The 25,683-nt window shown below is 41.7% G+C and overlaps 1 protein-coding gene across 4 annotated transcripts in view; it reads left to right on the forward strand.

The window, feature by feature from the left end:
- Nucleotides 1-23,053, forward strand: part of FMNL2 (formin like 2) — a 323,617-nt gene extending 300,564 nt beyond the window's left edge. Inside the window, exons 16-27 of one of the 4 annotated variants that reach the window (XM_023516789.1) lie at nucleotides 2,051-2,175; nucleotides 2,797-2,999; nucleotides 4,500-4,734; nucleotides 5,876-5,944; nucleotides 6,044-6,124; nucleotides 7,312-7,441; nucleotides 10,122-10,285; nucleotides 11,677-11,778; nucleotides 14,257-14,355; nucleotides 14,995-15,118; nucleotides 18,907-19,000; nucleotides 20,994-23,053. In XM_023516789.1, the coding sequence (XP_023372557.1) occupies nucleotides 2,051-2,175; nucleotides 2,797-2,999; nucleotides 4,500-4,734; nucleotides 5,876-5,944; nucleotides 6,044-6,124; nucleotides 7,312-7,441; nucleotides 10,122-10,285; nucleotides 11,677-11,778; nucleotides 14,257-14,355; nucleotides 14,995-15,118; nucleotides 18,907-19,000; nucleotide 20,994 (1,427 nt within the window). In that variant the 3' untranslated portion in view covers nucleotides 20,995-23,053. Of the gene's footprint in view, nucleotides 1-2,050; nucleotides 2,176-2,796; nucleotides 3,000-4,499; nucleotides 4,735-5,875; nucleotides 5,945-6,043; nucleotides 6,125-7,311; nucleotides 7,442-10,121; nucleotides 10,286-11,676; nucleotides 11,779-14,256; nucleotides 14,356-14,994; nucleotides 15,119-17,246; nucleotides 18,702-18,906; nucleotides 19,001-20,993 lie in introns of those variants that run through there. The other 3 variants (XM_023516791.1, XM_012808972.2, XM_023516790.1) reach the window with 3 other exon arrangements.
- The last annotated feature ends 2,630 nt before the right edge of the window (nucleotides 23,054-25,683 follow it).

The raw sequence follows: 25,683 nt of genomic DNA on the forward strand, positions 1-25,683 counted from the left end.
CTCCTGACTGAGTGTGTTGAGTATTTGCCGTTGTCCCTGTGGGTTGTACTGTGTGCCTTCACGTCTTTCCACGCCGTCTTTCTCTGATCCATTGCATTTGACTCTGTGTCTGTGGGAAGTCTGTGTTGGCTGACTGTTACTCCAGGACTGCCCACGCATTCTAGTTGAACCTGTAGAAGAGGTTATTGGCCTTGAAGCAGACATCTTGGATTCATATGCTGTGTTCTTTTCCCTCTGGGGAAAGGAAAAATTCTTTTTCTTTCAGTTCAATTTTTGCAGCTGGATCCACGGCTTCAACTCTAAAAGGATTTTAGGTCTATTCTAGGGAAGAAAGAACAAACAAAAGCTGTCAGGGAACCCTTTTCCAGTCTCTTCCCACTGGTCTCACCTAATGGAGCACTCACCCATCCTCAGTCTGAGGGCAGTGTATGTGGCGGTCACCTCCCTCACCTCATGCCCTAGTCAGTGTCAGGAAAACCTTTCCAAGGAGACCTTTTTGGCCTATGTTCTGATCTCAGGCTTATTCCACACCTTGCTAAAGAGTTGGAAGAAGGGTGGCTGTAAGTGGTGTGGCTTCTAGGTAGTGTCCTGGGCCTGCAGTGTCTATGAAGGGAAGGTGGAAGCCAGTGGCATTAACCTGTTACCTTAGATTATGGAAAGAACCCTCCACAGCCTCTGCCCTGCCCCCCCCTTTTGTAGAGGTACTGGACTAGAGGAAGGTCTTTTCCCTTGTCCCATGCAGCACATTGGTTTTCCTGGGTAATACAGACAAAAATACTGTATGGCAAGGAATCCAACACCAGGGACAAAGGTGTCATGTTTGGTGTGGAGAGGCCTGGTTTGGCAAAGGCCGTGTCTCTGTATTCCTGCATGCCTCTGTGTGGATTCATCAGATGACATCCTGCTGTTGAAATGGCCTTCGTAACTCTGGAGGAACGAGAGGCACCGTCTGTCTCCCTTTCTTAGTTAATGCCAACTAAGGCGGGCAGCCAGGCAGCCAGGCAGCCAGACGAGAGCTCAGTCATGTGTTGCTTTTACTTTGTTCTGCACTGAGGCACTAATGGTCTCCTTCCTTCCCTTGCTAATGGCAAATTGGGGAAGCTCTGGTCGTGTGGTGTGCTAACCAGGACAGACTGATAAACATGGAATATATGTAGCTAAATAGTGTGAGAAGACTTCTTTATGATGTAGGATAATAGAATTTTAAATGGATTATCTTCCTTCAATCATTTTCCCAAGTAAGAGAGTGGGCCCCCAGAAGATAGATTCCATACTCTATTAAGAGGTTGTTAGTATTGTTAATGGGTTTATTGATACCTCCTAGTCAAATACAACTGACTTTTCTGGAGAACTTGAACTTGCTTTTTAAAATTGGAGGAACGCACTATGGTGATTTCCAAGGAGCAATACAGTTTCTTGATTTCTAAGTACCCTTCTGTCTTTATAACATTGTCTATTTAGGCTGTTTATGGCCCTTAGTCTGTTTGAAATAACTCAGCAGCTAATATAATCTTCATTATTGAAATCACCTTCAGGAATGTATTGCCCTGGCTGAAGATCACCCTTAATGTTATGTTCCTGGTAGTTTCAGTAGCTAGCACCTGTACTCTCTGATAGTATTTTTAAATATGTGGCCCGGAACCAAAAATTTAGGATGTCAAAATTTGATAGTATTTGCCTTCTCTGCTAATAACATGAACAATAATATTTGTTCTCCAGCACTTTATTTGCTCTAAGCATTGTCCTAATATTGTAACTGTAATACAACAATCCAATAGCCTGAATTTAAAAAGCAAACAAACAAACAAAACCACCACCCTTGGCCCTGAGACAGTTTTTAATACAGTGCTTTATCAGCGGACCAAATAATGACCTCAGATGGCTCTGGCCAATGCTGTGTGTGTTATTAACCATATTTAAAGACACACGGGCACCTCTTGCCAGCCTTCCTCCAGTGTTACAGTGTCATCTGCAAAGACTGTTGTCTGATTGTTCCTGAGCTTCGTGGGCTTTTGTAGGATCTTAATTTTATTCTCTCTGATATCTTCAGCTGTGAAAATTAAGAAGCCAATCAAGACGAAATTCAGAATGCCAGTGTTTAACTGGGTGGCTCTGAAGCCCAATCAGATCAATGGCACCGTCTTCAATGAAATTGACGATGAACGAATTCTGGAGGTATTTTTCTCATTGGCTAGAAGCTAGGAGTGCTGTCTGTATAGTGAGGTCAACATGGGTGTTTTGTTAACCTAGAAGATTCAGAGATAAATTTTCAGTGTTTTAAGTACTTTGATGTAAAAAAGAAACAGATTTAGAATATTGAAGAATAAAATTTGTATTTTGTAAGATGGTTCCCAAACTACATTTACAGTTATGTTAAAACGGAATAGTTTTGATTATCCCCAGTGTGTGCCACAAAATGTGTATCTAACACAGTTCCTTCCCTTAATTTGTAGGCCATAAAAACCCTTTATGAACAATAAGTAAGAACTTAGTTATCACACCCACCCCCTCGTTTGAGGGGGGATAGTTCTAATCTGTGGCAGCTATATCTGTAAGCTGATCATTGAAAGGAAGTTGAACTGGTTGGGATGGGTGATTTGCTTTGGACTTTCACTTCTGTACATGTGGCAGAAGTTGCACTTTAACAAAAATGGGGAAAAATAGAGCAAGCCACAGCCACAGACAGATCCTTAATAGAGAAGTAAAGATCTTTGCTAAAGAAACTGTTAAGTGGTGGCTTTTGATTTAATTCTTAAGTATAGCCCAATTTGCCAATGTCATCGTTCTCTACCTCAGGACTTAAATGTGGATGAATTTGAGGAAATATTCAAGACGAAAGCCCAAGGTCCTGCCATTGATCTTTCTTCAAGCAAACAGAAGATAACACAGAAGGGATCAAGCAAAGTGACGTTGCTAGAAGCAAACAGGGCCAAAAACCTTGCCATCACTCTACGGAAAGCCGGAAAGACGGCTGATGAGATATGTAAAGCTATTCATGTGTAAGTGCAGGGCCTTCTGAACGATTTTTCCGAGTAAGTTTAGGGCAAAAATGAAAATGAGAAAGTTATGAATTAGTCGGTAACAGAAGTATTTCAATAGTGAGTCAAGACCTAAGATAAAAGATGGAGCAATTCTCGACGTCTGCACTTCAGAGATTCCCTTATTCCACATGTGCTGCGTCAGGGTTGAATAAGATGCTAACCCTAAAGAGGTGGACGAGAAATTACCCTCGGGACTGCTGGGTATTAAAATGAGCAATTAATTATTTTAGAAGAATAACATCTGGTTTGTGACATCACTTCTTATCTGAGCAGGCTCTCGTGTTGGCCTACAGCGACGCTCACATAAAAAGAAAGTTGAGCTGAGTGTGGCAGATGTGAATTAAAAAGAGAAAATGTCAGTTTTCTCTGGAGTATCTGGATTCTATATAAATCTGTTAAATACGAATTTGATGGTATTTGTGGAATGATAGAGTTCAGTGCCAGATGCAAATAGGATACAGTTGCATATTTTAATTCATAACAATAGGAATGTGAATTCTGTTGCTTTTAGAAATGCCAAGACACTTTTAAACAAAGTTCTTTTTTTATTCTTGAACTATATAAAAGGCATTGGGTTTACTTGTGCTCTTCTTAGGGCCCTGGTGACTTTCAATTGTGATGAGAGTGTTATAAATTGTTCCAGGAACTAATTTTCCATAAATTGGTATTTCATAAATTTTAATTAGAGACTGTTAGAGGTGTAAATGACCCTGAGAAATCTTTTGTTCCAATTTGGTGCCTTCAGCCAGGGTCATAATCTAATTATCTATTGCCTCCTTTGATTTCTGATATTGAAACTTGATAGCCAGCCTGGTTTTTAATCTTCATATGCTGTGTTTTCATGATGATTAAATGTAATTCTATTACTTGACCAAACAAAGATTGTCCAGAGAATAATAGAAAGTAGAGGTTGTAGCAAATACTTCATGTGTTCAAAGTGAGTGTACATCCACGAAGACCTGGTATGCCTTCAATGAATTTACTCACTTAACTCAAAACCTTCATTCAGTACAGGCATTCGGCACTTTTTTTTCGCCAAAGAAGAAAAAAATACTCTCAAACCTAGTGGTTTAATCAAGATGTTGGACATAATCGACCAGATACTGAGTAATAACGTGCACAGCATTAATGTCCTCAGTTCCCAGTACTTCCTAGTGCTTATAAACCGTGTGCTCACAGCACCCATCAGATGCTTTAGGCTGGATTTTATCTCCTCCTATTTAATCTTGATTTCTAGAGGCTTGGAGCTATGCTAGTAGCCTCGCATACTAGGACAGCAGCTGTGGAGGTGTAGTTTCTCAGGAAGTACCAGTTAAGGTACCTGCTACTTGTCGAGAGGAGGCTTCCCAGCAAAGCTGTAGAAACTGTATGTAGACGAGGGACTGAACCAGATGGATCTGTGGTGAAAAGGGGTGGGAGATTCCTCTCGAATGCTAATATGTCCACATCTGTCTTCAGATTTGACTTGAAGACATTGCCTGTAGACTTTGTAGAATGTTTGATGAGGTTCTTGCCAACTGAGAATGAGGTGAAAGTGCTTCGGCTCTACGAGCGGGAAAGGAAGCCCCTGGAGAACTTGTCAGATGAAGATCGGTTCATGATGCAGTTCAGTAAAATCGAGAGGCTCATGCAGAAGATGACCATCATGGCTTTCATTGGGAACTTTGCTGAAAGCATTCAGATGCTGACTCCTGTGAGTGGACTAATTCTGGAAGGGCAGTGGGGGCCAAACAGATATAGAATCTTTTTTTTTTTTTTTAACTTTCCTGCTGAATTATACTCAGTGTAATGGGCCCTAAAGATGCCTTCCCAGAACTTTCTAGATTGCATTTTTATTTTCAGCCATACTTTACACATTATATATGTGAAATAAATTTGAAAAAATGGTGAATTTCCATATTCCATATTGCTACTCTCCTGGTGTCTACAGATGTCTTTTGGATTTCAAAAGACGCTTCAGTATAGAGGACGAGGAAATCCCAAATTTGGCTCCCTCCTTAAGATGCTAGTCCTCCAGCTGGGTTGGCAGAACTGAAAACGTGGCTTTCATTTCTAAAAATGATCCGTATACTTTAGTGAGCAGACTTCCAAGCTTCGTTGGAAGCATAAAATTCGCTGTGAGAGTTCTTTCTTGCAAGTTTGTTATTGTAAACTGGTTGATGTAGAAATAATAGCCGAATATCTCTCATTCTCTTGGGTTAACCTTAGATTTAAGAATATCATAAACTTCAGTTCTTTCCCAATTCTGTTTCAGAACAAAGTTGTTAGTTACAGACTATGGTGTGTGCATGTTTTTTTTGTTTGTTTGTTTTGGCTGGGGCTGGGTTTGAACCTGCTACCTCCAGCATATGGGGCCGGCGCCCTACCTTTTTGAGCCACAGGCGCCACCCAGGTAGTGTGTGCATGTTTTAAAACATATTCTGAGAACTTGTGAAGGGTATTATATCCCTTTGCTTTTTCCCCCCATTTTCATTCTTGATATCTCCATTTAAGCATATAAATTGTATGACATGATTAGTCGTGGTGGGCAGGAAATTGAGTTCTGCCGGAAGAAGCTGGTTGGCTCTTAACTCAGTCTTACTGGCTGTGGTTATAGATTTTTATGATAAGCATGTTCCTAATACCATGTGTTATTGCGAATAGTTTAAGACGTTGCAGGTAACAATATGGTTACTTAAGACATAGCAGGACAAGCTGATGCTTAGGAGAAGTAGAATCTCATCATCGATACTTGCAAACCTGTTCTTTTCTGTTACTTTTTAGTTTTCAATTTGTTTCCCATTTTTAACATGTCTTTTTTTCCTTCCCCTTTCCTTTCTCTGATTGGAATCTAGCAACTACATGCAATTATAGCAGCATCTGTGTCTATAAAGTCATCCCAGAAACTCAAGAAAATTCTGGAGGCAAGTGACATTTTCCTTGTATCCATACATGAAGAGCTGCCCTGTCGGCCTGGGATGCTGTACTGATGGGCTTCTCTTCTCTCTCTGACTCTCTCACAGATCATCTTGGCCCTTGGAAACTACATGAATAGCAGTAAAAGGGGAGCGGTTTATGGATTTAAACTTCAGAGTTTAGATCTGGTGAGTGTACTAGGGGAAATATGAGAGCTATGTGGAGGACAGACAGCTGGCAGAGATTAAGCCCTGGTGAGGGGAGGGTCTGCTCTTGGAAGTGGGGGTAGTAGGAGGTTTGGATGAAGATTCTCTGCTAGTGGGAGGATCAACTGGCACAAATTTTCTGGAACACTATTTGACAGTAAGCACTTAGAACCTATAAATACTCATACCCTTTGACCCAGTATTTCCATTTCTAGGAACCTTTTTTCAAGTGTTTGACTTATGAATGCTATATTTTATTTATAATTGCAAATAATTAGCAACATTTTGAAAAGTCCAACATAGTGGGAAATGATTAAATACTTTGTAATAACTAATACAGTGAACTATTTTTCAGCTGTTAAAATATTTATGAAGAATACGTAAAGAAATGGATAATTTTGTGTCTAGATGAGAAAGCAGGGTATAATTTATTTTTCTTTTTTAAGACAAGAGTCTTACTCTGTTGCCCCAGGCTAGAGTGCTATGGCATCTTAGCTCACAGAAACCTCATACTCTTGGGCTCAAGAGATCTTCTTGCCTTAGCCTCCTAAGTAACTGGGACTACAGGTGCCCGCCACAACACCTGACTATTTTTTGGTTGCAGTTGTCATTGTTTAGCTGGCCTGGGCCGGGTTCAAACCTCCCAGTCTCGGTGTATGTGGCCAGCACTGTAACCACTGTGCTATGGGCGCTGAGTCTAAAATAAGGTTTATTTAAATGCAAGTACTGTGGTTGGTGATGATAACCCAGATGGATGCACAGTAGCTAACACAGTGTGGATCTGCTGGACCAAGGCAGGAGTCACCAGCTGGGTAGGACAGAGCTAGGTGGTACAGGATTTCATCAGGGTACTCAGAATGGTGCACAATTATGAATTATATCCAGAATTTTCCACTTAATGTTTTTAGACCATGGTTTACTGTGGGCAACTAAAACCACAGAGCGAAGCCACAGAGATGGGGTAAGTACTGTCTAAAAAAGATGTGACCTGTTATTAGGTGCTTAGAGTAATCCCTAAAGTTTAGCACATCATTATAGAAAGAGCAAATTGAATCTTGAATCTCCTCTGAGACGGTCCTCAGCTGTTCACTGTGGGTGAGAAATCGTCAGGGGAGCTCTCTCATCATCCCTTGCCCTTGCGCCTAACCTGTGTTTTCTTCCGTTGTCAGCTCTTAGACACAAAGTCAACGGACCGAAAGCAGACGCTGTTGCATTATATATCAAATGTTGTCAAAGAAAAGTATCATCAAGTGTCCCTATTTTATAATGAGCTTCATTATGTGGAAAAAGCTGCTGCAGGTACTAGATTATAGCTATTAACATCGCTTTTGGGTATTTAATGCCTTTAATCATGGGGAAACTATTCTTTGCTGAAACAAGTACTCTTCAGAACCCATTTAAAAAGCCAAGAGGAAGATGTCAGAAGGCCTGTGGTGTGGCCCACTCCTGAGAGCAATAGTGGACATGGGTGTGAAGGTGACATCTCCGTGTCTGCTCTGGAAAGATCCAGGTCTTTGAAATGCATGTACTTTCCCTCGTTTATTCAACAAACACTTTTTTTTTTTTGGTGGGACAGTCTCATTCATTTGCCATTTGGTGGGGAAGGGGTTGAGTGTTGTGATGTCATAGTTCACTGCAACTTCAGACTCCTGGGCTCAAACAGTTATCTTGTCTCAGCCTCCTGAGTAGCTGGGACTACAGATGGCCACCAGAACGCCCAGCTAGTTTTTCTGTTTTTAGTAAAGACTGGTCTCACTTTGCTCAGGCTGGCCTATAACTCCTGAGCTTAGGCAGTCCACCTACCTTGGCCTCACACAGTGCTAGGATTACAGGTATGAGCCACTGCACTCGGCCCCAACAAATGCTTTTAATTTGATTTTGTGCCACTTGCTCAGATGGTAGTTCTAAACATTTTACTTTTGCCGTGAACACTAGTTAAATTTTCAGTACTTCTTGTTTACTGCTTTGCTATAACAGTTATATATTTCCTCATCTAAATCATCAGTGGCTCTAAGGGAGCTGGGATGCACAAGGAATCCCCATATTAGAGGTGAGAAAAATCAGTATTTTTAGGGGTTAAATGTCACACCCAAGGTCACGTAGGTAGAAAGTGATAGAAGCAGGGCTTGAACCCAAGGCTTTTTACTTCTTATATAAGGTATCATCCAATGTATCTTGTCTTTCCAAAAGAATATTAGGTTAGTAAAGGGAATTACATGCAAATTGACCTGGGAGTTAGCTAAAAGCCTGTAATTCTCAAATTGTCATGGGTGAACCATAAGCAGCCTGTATTTATTATAAATTCAGATTCCCAAGGCCTACCCCAGAATAAAGAATTTTTGAGGCAAGGCTTTCTCTGACTTCCTCAGGCAGGGTAAACGGCTGCTGCTTCTTCATTATTACTAAAAAACATCTCATACGACCCTCATGTATGAGATTTCTCAAATTTTATTATAAACATTTGCATGTTGACTGTAATTTGTATACTTCTAAGGGTATAATGAGTTTTTAATTTATCTTTATAATTCTCTTAGCTCCTGGCAGATTGGATTGGTGGGAATAAATGAATGAGCGAGTGATTAAATGAATGAATGAATGAGGTGCTAGATACACTGTTACTGGCATGGATGCTGCCAGAGCCCTAGTGGAGACTGAGAGGCAGATGGAAATGGTTTTGTGAATATGAAGAACAATGCTATGCAGGCTGGACAGACCTGCTGAGAGTTTAGGGGCTCACTCAGGCACTTAGCACAATTTCCATCCCTTTGCTTAAATTAGAAGCATCATAATTCTAATTAAGAAAAAATTTAAAAAGTGAATTCCTACTTTACTGACTAGTACCAGCACAGCTGTTTAGGCCCAAATGGGATTTCCAAAATATATCATCTGAAAAGAGATCAGTGGGAAAATTGGGGAGCCTGGGACACTCCCTGTCCAAGCTGTTGTTTGTTCTTTTGTGCCTGAGTTAGCCAATACAGATTCTTTACACCAGGGGTCCTCAAACTTTTTAAACAGGGGGTCAGTTCAGTGTCCCTCAGACCACTGGAGGGCCAGACTGCAGGCCCTGGGATGAGACGGCTGCTAAGAAGGACAGGCAGTGGCAGAAGAAACACCTGGCAGCCCAGATAAATGTCCTAGGCGGGCTGCATGTGGCCTGCGGGCCGTAGTTTGAGGACACCTGCACAACTTCCTTCATGTATTCACTCCGTATATCCAGTGAACGCTTTGAGTGCCTTCTGTGTACCTTTTTGGCACCATCATGAGTACTGGGCATTCAGAGATGACTAGGACTGTGTAAGTCTAGTGAGGGGAAAACAAACTGCATTGTTTTGTTCTTCTGTGTGCAGAGCTGAGTCAGGCAGCTGGGAGCCAGAGGTGGAGTCTGACCTCCATGGGGAAAGCTGGCTCAGGGGAGTCCGGAGTGTGCCTGCTCTGGAAGGTGGCATGCTGCAAATGGAGAGGTCATGCTAAACATTTCTGAAGCAGGCAAGCTGTCCAAGGTTGCTTTGAGTTCTAGCCATCAATACAATCTGCAGTTAACAGGACAATTGCTGCCCCCTCCTGGAGAGTCACAGAAATGCAAGAGTTAGAAGGTAGAGGATGACAGATCTTTGGCTATTTCTTCTAAGAGACATAGAATAGTTGTCTCTTACCGGCACAAGACTTGGAGTTCATAGTTGTTACTTGAATTTCCTACTGTCTACTGGCAGTATGACAGTAGACAGGCCACATAACCACTTTGTGCTGCATTTCCTCTTTGGCAGCATGGGCTAATGGTGCAAATGAATTAGCGCACATTTAATGCTGTGCTTGCTAGTGAACACTTTGTGAATTATTCATATTATTAAAAGGTCTCTGCTGGAAGCTGGAAACTAGACCCAGGGCACTTGAGTAAGCCTAAGACTCTACTGAGAACTTGGTGCAGTGATTTCTGTTTTCCTGGTTGAGATTCACTGGGACATTGTTTTCTCTACTTCAGTCTCCCTTGAGAATGTTTTACTGGATGTCAAGGAGCTCCAGAGAGGCATGGACTTGACCAAGAGGGAGTACACTATGCATGACCACAACACACTGCTGAAGGAGTTCATCCTCAACAACGAGGGGAAGCTGAAGAAGCTACAGGATGATGCCAAGATCGCACAGGTGAATACCAGCACCCTCAATACCCACAGAGAAGACACTGGATCCTTTAAAGCAGTGGTTCTCAACCTGTGGGTCGCGACCCTTTTTTTTAACAATGAGAATACATTGCGGCATTAGGAAGGTTGAGAACTGCTGCTTTAAAGCCACCTGAGGCACAGGCCCTGGGTTGGGGAAACAGCATTCCCTTCCCTCTGTCTGGAGGGTAGATACCTTATGAACTACTAATTATTATGGGGGGATTGTTTCCAGTGTTGTCCTTATATTATAAAATCTGGGGATTTGACCCTCCTTTTTTTTTTTTTGAAAACCTTTATCATTATTATAATTATTATTATTATTGCAGTTTTGGGGGTGGTACTGGGGCTGGGTTCGGGTTTGAACTTACCACCTCTGGTATGTGGGGCCAACGCCCTACTCTTTGAGCCATGAGCACTGCCCCTTGACCCTCCTTAATAAGGGCCCTCCCTGTCCCTCTTTCAACTCTCTCTTTTTTTTGAGACAGTCTTACTCTGTTGCCTTGGGTAGAGTGTTGTGGCATCATTATAGCTCACAGCAACCTCAAACTCTGGGGCTCAAGAGATCCTCTTACCTCAGTTTTTCTATTTTTAGTAGGAAGAGGGTCTGGGTCTTCCTCAGGCTGGTTTTAAATACCTGAGCTCAAGCAATTCACCCGCTTGGTCTCTCAGAGTGCTAGGATTACAGGGGTTGGCTACCACGGCCAGCCCCCTCTTTGCACTTCTACACCCCCAGCATGGGTTCTCTGCTCAGTTCACCTAACATGTGTCAGGCCTGTACTCAGCAAAGCAGTGTTTCTGGTACAGTGGGTTTCTGTAGATCTTGACCTTAAAATCTTATACTACACAAGAGGTTGCTGCCGTGTAGGCAGACCTGCAAAGCAGTCAGAATGAACTGTGCTCCATCATAGAAGGCTGAGGCAGAGGGTTGGGGGAACTCAGAAAGCAGGTGTAATGGAATGGCCCTGCTGTGTGGTGCTCTTGCATCATAGAAGAGTTCAAGCAGAGAGTGAGTGTACCTTACGTGGGGATGTCATAAGGAGAACTGAAGGAAGGGATTGGGATTTAGAGTGACTTCTAAGATCCTTTCCTACCATGGCCCTGGAAACTCTTGGAAGAAATGGTTCCTCATACCGTGTGGCTGTGTCTCTGTGTAGAAGTACCAGGAGGTCCTGGAGATGAGTTGCTGTGTCCCACCACTGCACCTGTCTGGTTGCCTCTGAAGAGGCAGTAAATCATAGGGAGGTGAGGGAGACTTTTGAGGTGGGAAGCTGCAGAGCCACTGTCTTGCTGTTGTTTTGTTTCAAGTCTGGCCCTAGCACATCAAGGCCAAGTATTCCAACTAATGAAATTCAAGAGAAATTTACTGCTTCACAGGATGCCTTTGATGATGTTGTGAAGTATTTTGGAGAAAATCCCAAAACAACGCCACCCTCTGTCTTCTTTCCTGTCTTCGTCCGGTTTGTGAAAGCATATAAGGTAAATAGGAGAGTGTGCTTTATAGCCCCCCCGTCATTACCTCTTAAGCAGGTACCATCCTTGAAATATGGTTGAGTCTCTGTTGCTCTGCAGAGGCTTCTAAGCTCCTTTGGGTAATAGATCTGGGTGGTCTGTGTGAAACAGTGGTCTCTGGCCTTGGGGAGGCTGAGAGCTCATGGGCCCCCAGGCTACTGTGGCCCCTTTCTCCACCAAGCCAGTCCTGGGCTTCAGCCACAACACAAAAGCTCTTGTCTGGCCCTGTGGGGCAAGTGAGATGCTCCAAGACCACTTCTGCCCCATTGACTGTTCACCCAGGCAAGCAAAGTGAAGGATTTTGAAAATCCAGGCCTCCCATGGAATTTTTTAATGGGTGGAAGTGAACCCTAAGCTCTGGCCAAGGGGTGTGCTGTACCTTAGGTTGAGGAGAGTGAGAGCCTGCCTGTGTTAGTCCTGGCCCAGGCCTTACCACGTGTTAGACCAACATTTCCTCTAGGGCAGCCTGAAGGGTGATGCTATTAAAGATGGGCATTCTCTGGGCTTTATTTGGATCAGTAAATGGCCCTACCTTCACATAAGAGGCTTTCTTGGATATAATTCAGGGCTGTGGTCCTGAAGAAGCATGTCCCCCAAGGAGGCATGTGTCAGGAGTTTGTCCTTTGAGAAATGACAAAAAGGGTATTAGAAGAGTTTAGCCCACCTAGGAAACTAGAAGAAGAAGGAGTGTTTATTGCAGAGGGAAGGAGAGATGTGGCAGGGTTTTAAAAATCCCATTGGAAATAGGGCAACACTTCTCTAATACCACAAGGGGCCAATGCTTTGGAGAGTCATTCTTGGGCCTTTTACTGAAACTACAAAGGTCAAAATATTTAGTCATCTTCTCTTAGCATGGCTTAATGTAGCAGTGATTTCTCAAGCTGTTAGTACATTGGTCATTACAAATACACAAAAAGTAAAAAAAAAAAACGAAATTCACGCAGATGGAAATAAATGAAGCCCTCCCAACAACACTGGTAAGCTGAGCAAGCTGAAACTCGCAGGGGTGAATCAGACAGAATGCTGTCAACTGTGTTTCCTGGAAGTTAAACAGTGGACCATCACACAGTCTAGTGACCCACATAGAAGGAAAGTGTCTGTGGCAGTGAAGATGAGCACAGACACAGCACAAACCCCACGTGCGCAGCACTGAGAACTGTGAACATGAGCAGGCCACTGGCTACCAGCTGCCACTGACAGTGGTGCTCAGTAGCCCATAGGCTGGGGTGCTGTGGGTTGCAGACGTGGCCTGAGGTGGCTCTTGCCATGTTTTGTGACCACAGTCCTCTACATAAAAACCTGAAAGTCCGAAGTCAAAAGAGAAAATATACACCATTATAACATTGAGTCAGATGGGCTGCAAAATGGCTGAGATTGGTTTCAAAGCCCCAAGCTTCAGCAGGGAGGTGTGTGGAGCAGAATTAAAGAGAAGCTGCCCTTGGTGGTCTGTGGGGTATGGAGGGTCACAGCCTGTCCATCAGCATGCCCCTTACACCTTATCATTCCTCCCTGTGGTCTCAGCTGGCCCTGCTGATGTGCTCTCGCCGTCAGTGATGTTACAGGATATTGTCCTCCACGTGAGGAATAACAACCTCCCAGCCTGGCACTGACCTGGGGACTTTATAGGTAGAAATTGGGGTTTTAGGACATCATCCCTCTTTTCTCTTCCCAAGTATGCACCACAGTGAAACTTAAGACAAAAGCAACAGAGATGCAGATGTAAATTTTATTACTGATGAAAGCTTGGCTGGAGTATGTGATATCGCTGAACTTAGCTCAGGCTTAAATTAGGTAGATGACTTACCCTCCTGTCATTTCACAGCTCGGTAATTAGAATTCTCTTCAGGGAGGCTGGCTTCAAAAGAGAGAGCCCAAGAGGGCTGTGCTGAGGTGAACCTGTTTAATTGTCTCTTGGATTCATCAGACTAGTTACTCTGCCTCCCTTGGGAAGGAATGAGCTGTGGGGAGAGAGCCCAGGAGTGTCACTGCAGTGAGCCCTCTAAAGGAAACAGAGGCCTAGGGAATGGAGATTTCCCCCCCAGCAATAGGCAAAAGGCAGAGGGATCTTAGATCTGCTTTCAGAGAAGCTATAGGTAGATAGACAGATTAAGGAAGGAAAACAAACTAACACGAAAATCACTGAGCACGGCTGAGAATAAGGTAGGTCCCCGCCAACATGTGGGACTGAGACTAAGAGGCAGGTCAAGAACCCAGAGGGTCATCAGGGGAGGCTGCTGGATGAGATGAATCTCCACTCCCAGCTTTTGAAGAGATGATAGACAGTGAAGCCCAAAATCAGAATTAAATACAGGCATAAAGTATAGATCTCACCCTTCCATTTCCTCTAACTCTTGATTCACTAAGGATTCTCGAAGAATGACTTAAAAATCTTGACTGCTGTCATTTACAGTGACTTGACCTTTTTGATTCTTTTCATTCACCCAGCAAGCAGAGGAGGAAAATGAGCTGAGGAAGAAGCAGGAACAAGCTCTCATGGAAAAACTCCTCGAGCAAGAAGCTCTGATGGAGCAGCAGGACCCAAAGGTAGGATGCTCCAGGCTCATCCTGTGAGACCAGGCCTTCCCTCTGGGCAAGTGGGACAACAACCCCTATTTGCTTAGTTGGGATCCTTACCACTTTGTTCCCTGGCACAGAAACTTGACAAACAGAAATTTGTTCATTCGTTACTCTGTTCAGCAACTATAGGAAAGAGGTATGTGTAGCAGTTCTCTTTTATAGAGATCTGGAACTTAAATCTTAGTTGGATATACAGACAGGCCACACCAGACGACCTGACGATGACTGGAGGGCTCAGCATCCAGAGGTTTTGTGTGGGTGCCCGTTGGTGCTGGTCTTGGTAGCTGGAGGGCCTTCCCAGGAGGAGTGGGAGGGAACATTTCCGCATCATGATCCTTTGCACCAAAGTTTAAAAGGCCTGTGGTTATTACCAGCTGCTGCTCACTGCCAGCCTCCCCATTGCTGCCAGGTGGAATTTTACGTGTTCTTTAGTGAAACCTTCTGTTTTCTTCCCAGAAGCTTTCTGAATGTTTCTGTATCTGAACAGAATGTTGGGGTGGTGTTGTGTGTGGTTTTGGCTGAGCCTGTAACATAATGCTCAGGTTCATTTTGAATTTTCACAAACTCCCCCTGGCTCTGTTAACATCTGCCCTTCTTTCTTCTCAGTCTCCTTCCCATAAATCAAAGAGGCAGCAGCAAGAGTTAATTGCGGAATTACGAAGGCGTCAAGTTAAAGATAACAGACATGTATATGAGGGAAAAGATGGTGCCATTGAAGATATTATCACAGGTAAAGGATATTTTCTCACTGTGACCTATCGAGACCCCTCTGGCCTCACCTCGCCGGGGCCACATGCAGACTTGCAGCTGCTTTTCTCCAGGATTGGCAAGTTGATTATTCAGATCCGGAATTATGCAGAGAGTCCATGCTAGGGCTTTAAGTATGTTTACAGTAGCACATATACTGCCCTGATGCTCTCTGAAAAGTCTTAATTTTTTAATATCATTAGAACTCCATAGGTTTCAGCAGGGCTCCTTCTACTAATGGGTTTTCATTGTTTTCAATTTGTCATCATGTTCCATTTTTCTCCTCACAGCCACTTGTACCCACCTGCCTGATTAATAAGTACTGTGGACAAGACTTACTCAGCTCTGTACTAACACAGTCCATGCCCACCCTTTAAAAGCCTCTTTACTCATTCAAAGTAGCTGAGTCAACAGGCTTCTAGTCCGGGATGGGGGACTGGTTATTCTATTAGTTAAGAATTGTGCTTAACCCAGCATGGTTCTTGTCCAGTTAAATTAAAAAGAAAAGCTTCATGCTTTCTCCTTGAACCAATTCTTCCAGGTTTTTGTATGTCCTCTTACAGCTCAAAATGATAACTCAAGCCACTGTCTTGCAGCAGTGGCAGCAAGTGACTTTTCTTTCATGTCTGTTGCACATGAATGTCATCAGTTTCCAGATACTTCTGTTTTTTATTATGAGGTGGTCCAAAAAATAGCAAAAACATGAGAACAATATGAAGTTCCACGTACCCCTCATCCGTTTCAACAATTATCAACTTATAACCAATCTTGTACATGTGTGCACTCCCCCCCAACATACCTAATCCTTGGGGTTGTTAAGAAACATAGTCCAAGACACCTAATTTCATTTGGAAATATTTCAGTATGTATCTTCAAGAGATAAGGGCCAGGTGCGGTGGCTCACTCCTGTAATCCTAGCACTGTAGGAGGCCAAAGCTAGTTGATCACCTGAGCTCACAAGTTCTAGACCAGCCTGAGCCAGAGCAAGACTGCCACCTCTAAAAGTAACTAGGTAGGCACCTTGTGGTGGGCTCAGGACGCTGAGGCAAGAGAATCACTTGAGCCCAAGAGTTTCAGGTTGCTGTGAGTTGTGATGCCACAGCACTCTATCCAGGGTGACAAAGTAAAACTTTGTCTCAAAAAACAAAACAAACCAGATAAGGACTCTTAAAAACAAAAACACATCCACAATATTATCACACTTCCCCAAATCTAACAAGTTGGTTACTGTCAGATACCTAGTCATTATTCACATTTTCCCAATTGTCCTAATTCTTTAAAAATATAATTTCTATACTTTTGACTTCTCATTTCTTGTTATAGTTTAGACAGCATTGTAAATTGGGATCCCAAACTGTAAGAACTATAAAGTGTTCTCAACAGCTCAGACTCAGGAAAATTAAATAGATAATTAAATTACAAAGTCAGTAAGATAATTACTTGCCAGATTAAAGCAGTGAAGGTCCTGAGTGAGTAGATCAGTGGCTGGTGGAAATGCCACTTCTACACGTGGGGCATACACATTCTGCACATGTGTGCTGACTGGTATCTCAGTGTACACGCTGCAGTGGCTTGCAGATAAAGCCCTAGTTGTTTAGCATCTCTCCTTGTCTCTGCCACACCTGAGGGGAAACTCTACTCTGAACAAGACCAGGAAGAAATCTCCTTCCTAGGTAAGCATTTCATGTTCTCAGTGCTACAGAATTAACATGTAGGTAGGGAAGCATCCAGGCCCGCACAGTAAGGACCTGGAGTTCCTCTGTCATTAGTATGTCCTCCATCCCAGTGACACCTGGTTTTCTAAAATGAATGTACATTTTCTACTTGCCTGATCTAAACCATTAATTTACCAAAGAAGGTGATTATAAGGCAATTTTTATTCTCCTTGGAATAGTTTCCATTTTTTGCCTCACTCCCAAGCCCCAGATTAACTCTTTTGAACTTTTATGAACTAACTTGAGTATATATTTCCTTTCCCCTCTCCTATTATCCCCCACCCTGACCCCTGTCCCTGGGTATGATTAACAAAGCACTGGTCATGAACTAATGCAATAGATCTTGGCTTTTTACTCTCTTCTGTTTGTGTTGTTTGGCTGTCATTTTTGATGCAGTGCTGAAGACTGTGCCCTTTACTGCTCGCACCGCCAAGCGTGGCTCTCGGTTTTTCTGCGAACCTGTTCTCACTGAGGAATACCATTACTAAACTATTACTCTTTCTCACCTGATGCTCTTAAAAGGTTGCTACAGGTTTTTTGACCCTTACGTCCCCTCTGTGTGTCTGTCAGGGCCAGCCCACATGCTCGCATGGAATCATGTTATGTTTCGTGTTGTCCTTGTGCTGCATGGATTTGCATTTCAGTCATTACTGCTCGCACATATTTTCAATACACATATGTGTCCGTATTGTGGTGATAGTCTGGGCTTATGTAGCAGTTGAATTAATGAATTTGTTGCAGAAATTTTCAGAAAAATAGTAAATACAGCTCTCCTCTGAGAATCATGATTGGGACCAAGTAGATTGCTTGTAACATATATCCTTAAACACAAAATGATAGTCATTAATAACAACTCCTGTACCTAACATTTACTGAGCACGAACTGTGTTGCAAATAGGTTTACATATATTATTAACATAGCCCTTTTTTGAACCTGGTTATCATGTTTTAATAGTAAAATGACCCACTATATAAAAGTGCTCAGGGCTACAAAGTGCTCTAACAATGCAAAATGATTTGTAGAAGGAATTGTAAACTATACATAGCTGTAAACTAGGCCTTTGTGTCCTATAGGCCATAGTATGATGGAACTCATAATCAGAGCTTAACACAGGAAGCCCTTTTGACCTAGAAGGCTATATGTGTTGATCTAGGCAAGCTATAGACTTACAACACCATACCTGGGGCAGGTCAGCTCTGTTCCCTTTGAGTGTCATGCCCAAGTTGAGCTTTCAGCAGTTCCATGCTGGAGCTAGGCAGGCAGTGAAAACTATGGCTCAGGTACTCCCCAGCATCTTGTTAATGTCCCTTCATTGTTGGCTTTGTTCCATGTCAAACCCAGGGTATTTCTTCTGTGATGAGATCACATTTGGACCTGCTTCTTTAGTCAGAATGGTGTGGCACCTGAGATACTGGCTGCAAATACCTATCATCAGAAAACGCCATTGTTCTTAGAATTCAAAAAAATGATCAAATTTTTCCAAGAAGTAATTTCCTGGGCTTAGTTCTTGATGCCTAATAAGGAACAAGTTCTCTCCAGTGCCTGATTGATTAGAAAAGAGATGAGGTATATACTCTAATTGGAAATAGCCATTGATCAACTCTCATGCTGAGATTGACATGGAACTGAGTGTGTGTTTCTTCTGTGGCATAACCATACTGTGAATTGCTTGTTACGTATGTTCTACCTGTGAACATATTAAAAGACATAGTGTGTCATTGCCTGCTCTGCAGTGCACTTACCCACCAGTGCTTATTAACAGGCCAGAACCTGTCATCTGCTTGGCTGATGTTTGCTGTCAGTTTTGCTGCTGAATTATCTATCTTTCTGGAGCCAATCTTCAAAGCAGCTTGGAACTGGGTGGTCACAGAGCTGGGTGGGAAGATGCACTCATCCCTCCCTTGTTTCATCTAACACTTGCAGTAACGACCTCCCACTCTCTCCTCTGTTGGCTAACATGCCCAGGAATGTTAAGCACTAAGTTGAGTTGCTTTCCATTTTCATCCCATTTTTACTTAACCATCATTTTGTGTTTTTGTTTTTTTTTCTGTTTAGCCTTAAAGAAGAATAATATCACTAAATTTCCAAATGTTCACTCGAGGGTAAGGATTTCTTCTAGCACACCGGTGGTGGAGGATACACAGAGCTGGCAAGCATCACTTTTTACTTAGCTTCCTCCTTTCTCTGTACGCAGATCAGTGGTTTCCATCTATGGCTGAGGTTAATACTGGTGAGATCTGACCAGGGAGAAGTCCTTGTACCTCACATTCCAGTGATGTGAGGCTTGAGCCTCTCTGTGGGATTCTTTCTCGGCCTGCTTCTGTTTTCAAGTGTGATGGCTTTAGCAAGGGTATTTGCTGATTATACTTGCTTTGAGTGCTAGGCTGTCTTTCCCTTTCTCCTTCTTGGCCTTCAAGTTACTCAGTTAACCCCATTGCCATCTGAAGGAATTGAAAGCAGGTCCTGGCCAGGAAATATAAAGATCTTTAGAACTAATTGCTCAGAGGAATGAAGAACCACAGAATACTACATATCATATTTAGCCAGAAATGGAATTCTGATCATTTACCAGTCTGGGTAGGAAGCAGGGGCTCAAGAGGGCTACTTCAAGACTAGGGCAAGGTTACAAATCCCAGGGAGTCAGGAGTCAGGAGGGTGACAGGGCTGCTGGGGACTGTGCTGAACCTGAGAGCACAGGTCTCAGCTCTAGCTTTTTATTGCCATATAGGAATTTGGGCCTATTATTGCTACAACTTCCAATTTTTCAAAAGAAGCTAGAAACCCTGGTTTTTATGGTAATTACTAATTTTAATATTATGAAACTGTATCTTAAAATGTGGGGTACAGTGAAGCAAACAGTCTGTGGGCCAAGTGTGGCCAATCAGCTCCATTTTCAATTTACTAAGATGATTTACTTCTGTTATTTATAAAGGTAGACTGTTTCTAGCAAAGTCAGCAATACTAAGTTAATGGAAGAGAAATAAATAGTAATCAACTGAACAAGGGGGAAAACATACAAACCCTGTTTTATTTTTTTCACTATACTCTGACTCCATTAGAAAGAAGCCATCTGCTGGGTAGGCTACCTCCACTATTCAAGAATGCACGTATATTTAGAGTGCTTACATAATGTTCCTGGAGCAGTGCCTACTTGATATGCAGTGATGGACTCATTCATTCAACAAGGCTATTTTTTTTTTTTAACCACAGGCATTCTGCATTGCAGTATAAACTGAAAAATGCAGGAGGGCCCATAGAACTTCTCCCTGTTGACGAAACAAAACATATTGAGTGGTAGAGATAGGTGCAGTGCTACAAACCTATAGTCCCAGCTACTTGGGAGGATCACTTGATCCCAGGAGTAATGGTCTAGCCTGGGCAATGTAGCAGAAAAGAATGTTCAGGAAATGGAGTATTACATTAGAACCTGTGTAAGTTGACCACCCAAGGGATTGCAACAAACTGGTCAACATATGGAGATGATCAACATAAGAAACTAGGCCTTAGTACCTATGTTACATGTCTGCTCTTTAGGTTAACTTAACAAGGGGGTCAATGTAGGAAAATGGTCAACCATGGGAGGTTCTACTCTATTTTGCTTTAGATTTAGTGTTCAGTAGGTATTGTTTCTAATTCACAGAACAAAAAACCTTCACTAGCATAATGGAATGAAAATAACGGAACCTGTATTCCATTATTTAAAGGACATTATTTGAGGTTCCCTTTTTAAAACTTTAAGGATAAGATAGGACAGGGCAGTCTGTTTTATTAGTTTTGTAGTTTAAAACTTAACTGCAATTGTGGCTGATACTTAGGCTTCCAGAAAAAAGACAACAAGCCACAGCTGCTTCCAATTGAAAAAACATTTCAAAATAAGACTTTAGACTCTCTGGCCAGTGATAAAATTAATGTATGCATTTTTCTCTATTGAAGTCCCAGAATCCTAGCAGTACTGTCATGTTTTGATTGTAAAGATGTACAAATGTACATGTCCTTGATTCAATGCTTGATGAGTCTGAAGGGCCCATTAGCTGACTCTTCTACACAAGCTGCTTTGATTGGCTGCCAAGCTGGCCTTTGTCTTGCTTAGACACACGATATTAAAGGTTGCTATTATTTCATTGGAGCTCTCCTCTTTACAGATCTTAGAAACCAGCCATACAGACGAGCCGATGCGGTGAGGAGAAGTGTCAGGCGGCGCTTTGATGATCAGAACTTGCGTTCTATTAATGGTGCCGAAATAACCATGTGAACCCAAGACCTGCCTGCATTAATAGAGGGTGTGCATAAATGAAACTGCCCACATGAACTTTTATGTGCTACTATTTAACTGCAGCCTTGAACACACAAAATATTCTTAAGGGCTCAGATTTAGCGAACACATAGGAATTTTAAAATGATGGGCTCTTTTCAACCCTTGTTAACAAGTGCCTAAAAATGGAAGTACCTGCTCAGATTAATCAAAGCAATAGGACTTGATTTGATTAGGTATCTTTTTACACACCAGTATGTTATTCATTTTTTTAACCAAAATGTAAATTTCATATTCAATTCATTACCTGCCATTGTGATCGTCCCATGATGGCCCACCCTTGTTTTCTGATAAGTTGTAAATAACACGGATGCATCTGCTGTGGGCTTCCTCTGCTGAGATGTCTTTTAAGGAATTAATTTTGTGTTTCAGACATATCCATCACACTTTTGTGTTTCTAAAGACTTACAACATGGAAGAAGGGAAAAGTCACATGACAAACTCCTGTTCATAACCAAGCTCTAGCAAAGTACAAACAGGTTGGAACCGCAGTGGCACAAGTCATTCAAACAATGACTTATTTGACATTCTATTTCTGGGCTAGGGAAAGATGCTGTCATAAGAAACCTTTACCAGTATGAATGCAAAGATATGATGGCATAAAATGTATAACACTTATTTGCAGTACTATGTTCTTCAGCTAAAGGCAGCTTTTTAATGCAAATATATTTATTAATTAGCACTAAAATTAACATCTCAGTGATCAGTATTAGGATTTCTAAAGACCACTATGGGTTAATCCTGGTTATAGAAACTAGTGCCTTGCTAGCCAGGGAGAAATTTTCTAGCTCTATCAACAAGGGTTCAAAGTTACATCTACTAGTAGATTAGTGTTAGGAACCTGGCCTTATTCTCCTCTGACAATCGCAGGGTTTTCATTCCTTCTATTTCCTTTTGTAAATTGGAGAAGGTACATTTGGCATCATGTGTCAAAGCTAAATTGTTTCTATATTTCCCAGATTACTTATAGGGAATCACAAAAAAGTCACTGAAAAACATTAACATTAAGTTTAATATGTAATGGGACTAAATGGCCAACTAAGCCGCTGTTTCTTCCTTCTTTTCTAGCAGGGCACTTGATCCATTCCAAAGTCAAAAACTGGACTGAAGTTAAATTTGTACTTTCATAATATACATTCTGCTTTTGGCTTACCTTCTTGGTACATTACATCAATATATTAATTGTAAAGTTTATTGTATAGTATTTAACCACTGAATTTCTTATTTTATGTTGTGCTTATGTGAATCCCTTGGTAAAGGTCCTTTTTCCTTGGATAATGTGTAGTTATATGATCTTTTTAAATGTACAGATATTTTGCTATAAAATTGGTGCAGTTTTTTATGGTTTTTACACTTCTCTTTAATTCCTACCTAAACCTCTAGGTGATACTGTAAATATTGTTTAAAAATGCATCAGCCTATGCTATACAATCTGAATGTTATTTTAACTTATAGTTTTTTTTTTTTTAATATATATTTAACTACCAGGACAGCTTAGGGATCTGTTACCACATTTCACTTTAGCATACCTGCTGGCACACTTCCATAAATGTGTACTTTAAAAAGAACATGCCAAGATTTTGTCTGGTTACTGAACACTCATTTTGATGAAATGCCAATCTGACCATAACATGTAACAGAAATAGTTGGACCATTTACCATAAAGCAGCTGTTTTCCAAAACTCAATGCTGATATGAGTATGTTAAAGTAATTGCCTATTTATTATTCTACAAATAGACAATAATGTTGGCATGTTCTTTTCTATTTGTCTATTAATGGGCCTGCTTCTTAGCAATATTAGAAATGTTTTATAAAAGCAATTCATGTTACTTTTCTGGTCTTTTCATGGCATATGAGCAAATAAAAACTATTTACACTAATATTCTGTATGTTGTATTTTTCAATGGTACATTTAGGGGGATTTATGTAGACTCTAACCTTCTAGGAACAGGTACATCTCCCTATTTGATCTCAGAATCCCTCCCTCTATAAACTCTTGACCATCTGCTGTATGGATCACAGGAATAAGACAGATTGATACTTCCCTAAAATCGTATTTATAAAAGTTGCTTCCAGAGAAATAACACTTCTTTGGCAAGTTGCCACCCCTCAAATGTGTTTTAACTAGGGTATTGAACAAATATAAATAGGTAACCCTGTACCTGACAACCACACAGGTTGGCAAACTATACACAAGCAGTTTGGCCCCCACTGCGCACACACAGTGGTATTTGTAACGATGATGCCAAGTCATCTAAAAACTTTGTGGGTAATGTTTAGCATATTCTCATAGAAACAATGGGAATTATAATTTTAGAAAAACCTTTCAATTAGCTTTAAAAAAATTTGTCACAACCCCTGTGGCATACATTATTCACACTTCGCTGTTTACAGATTACATGCAGTAGTCTTAATGTTACTTGTCACAGGCCTGTTACCACAATTGTGCACATTCAGAAAAATTAAGCAACTCAGCAAAATTAAGCAACTTGCTCAGGGTTACCAATATAATAAGGGGAAAAGCATGTAGAAGCCTCAGGTCTTTGTTTCCAGTTCAATGCACTTTCCACTACACCCGTTATACGATTTATTTGAAGTTTCATTTTAATAGCAATAGCATACCAATGTAAACTTTGTACCTGATGAACACCAATGGCGGGGGGTGGGGGGGGCTAGTCACTGACCCCAGAATAAGATTTTAAGAAAAACCAATGTATTTTACATTTCATTGCACAAGTACCTAAAAGCCATTTAATCACATTCCCTACGCGTTCTTTTTATAATTTCTTCTTTTGATGTGTGGCTGGGACAGATTTATCTGCTGCCTTCAATTATGCAGTTACTAAGACTCTAGTTTTAGAACCACACAAGCACCTAATGCACTTATTTTGTTTTGAGATAAGGTCTTGCTCTCTAGTGTGGGGTGATGCCAACAGTCAGCTCATTGTCACCTCAAAATCCCGGTCCTTCTAACTCAGCCTTTTGAGAAGCTCAGACTACAAGCATGAGTCACACTTAGCTAATTAAAAATTTATTTATAGAGATAAGGTCTCTTGGTTACTCCTGTCTGGTCTTGCACTCTTGATCTCAAGCAGTCCCCCTACCTCAGCCTCCCAAAATGCTAGGATTGTAGTGGTTAACCTCCACACCTGGCCACATTTGTTTTAAAAATGTTTGTATCATGGCAGTGCCCATACTCAGTGGGTAGGGTGCCAGCCGCATACACTGAAGCTGGTGGGTTCAAGCCTGGCCTGGACCAGCTAAAACGACAGCTACAACAACAACAAAAATTGCTGGGTGCCTGTAGTCCCAGCTACTTGGAAGGCTGAGGGAAGAGAATCACTTAAGCCCAAGAGGTGGAGGGTACTGTTAGCTGTAATGCCACTGCACTGTACACAGGGTGACAGCTTGAGACTGTCTCCTTCCCACCCACCCACACACACACACAAAATATGTTTACCAATGACTCAGAATTCAGCACTCTTGTTCCCTATCCCCTAACATGCACTGAGTTGACAAGCAGCCCTCCTTAAGTCTGCTTAGGCTCAAAATACTGGAATTTTCTCTGTAGAACTAATTTTACACTGGGATATATGATACTGTTAGGTAGTTAGCTAGAAATCTAGGTTTCCTGGGAAGGCCCAGGGCAGGCCCCTGGTGCTGCCCACTGTAATTTTGCCCCACGTGATTGCTCACACCCAGGGAGGGTTGTCTGTCCTACCAATCTACTAGTTAGAAGCTAGCCTGTCAACTGCAAAAGTATGTAGAAGCTCTCTAGCCTAGCAGGAGATATAATAGAGTTTTGAAGGTAACACTAGCCTTCAGACTGATTATCATGTCATTAGCTTAAATCTACATTGTGATCCACATTTCCCAATGGGCTCTGACAGGGTCATGGGAAGTTGAATGCACAGTTAAGACTGGTTCCAAGATGACTTGTGAACCATCAACCAAGCAATATAAAGGAGAACCCCCAACTATATGCTAATCCTTTTTCCTTGTCACAATGGGGGCCCATTTGATATCTATGGTGAAGAAGGCAAGCATGTAAGTTTAACCAAGGAAGAGAATGCTAGGTTTACAGAATAAAATAGTTTACAAAGCAAGATATGTATCTTTCTCTTCCTCAATAAACTTTCACACTTACTTTGGGATCTCAGCTCATTTTTTGACCAAGAGCACTCCAAGAACGGGAGGACTCAAGCAACTGCTATGAAACCCAGCAATACTCTTATAATACTAGCTCTTTTAAGACTCTTTTAAGACTCTATACAACAAAATTCTTTGCCCTAATATACTCACTTAATTTTTATTATCAGAAATGTCTACAAAGATGAGTTTATCAGCACAGTTCATACAATTTGTTTTCCACTTCTTTTTAAAGTAGTATCTCCTCTATCCCCAAGAAAAAATCTGAAGCAAGAAACAAATGCACAAATAAAGTGTTGATAGATATTTTTGGTATAACTTTTTATCAAAAAAAGCAAAAATTACACTGAGATAACAGAATGTGGGCAAT

Source organism: Otolemur garnettii, unplaced genomic scaffold (assembly GCF_000181295.1).
Source record: "Otolemur garnettii isolate 467f Iridium unplaced genomic scaffold, OtoGar3 scaffold00098, whole genome shotgun sequence".
NCBI classification, from domain to species: domain Eukaryota; kingdom Metazoa; phylum Chordata; class Mammalia; order Primates; family Galagidae; genus Otolemur; species Otolemur garnettii.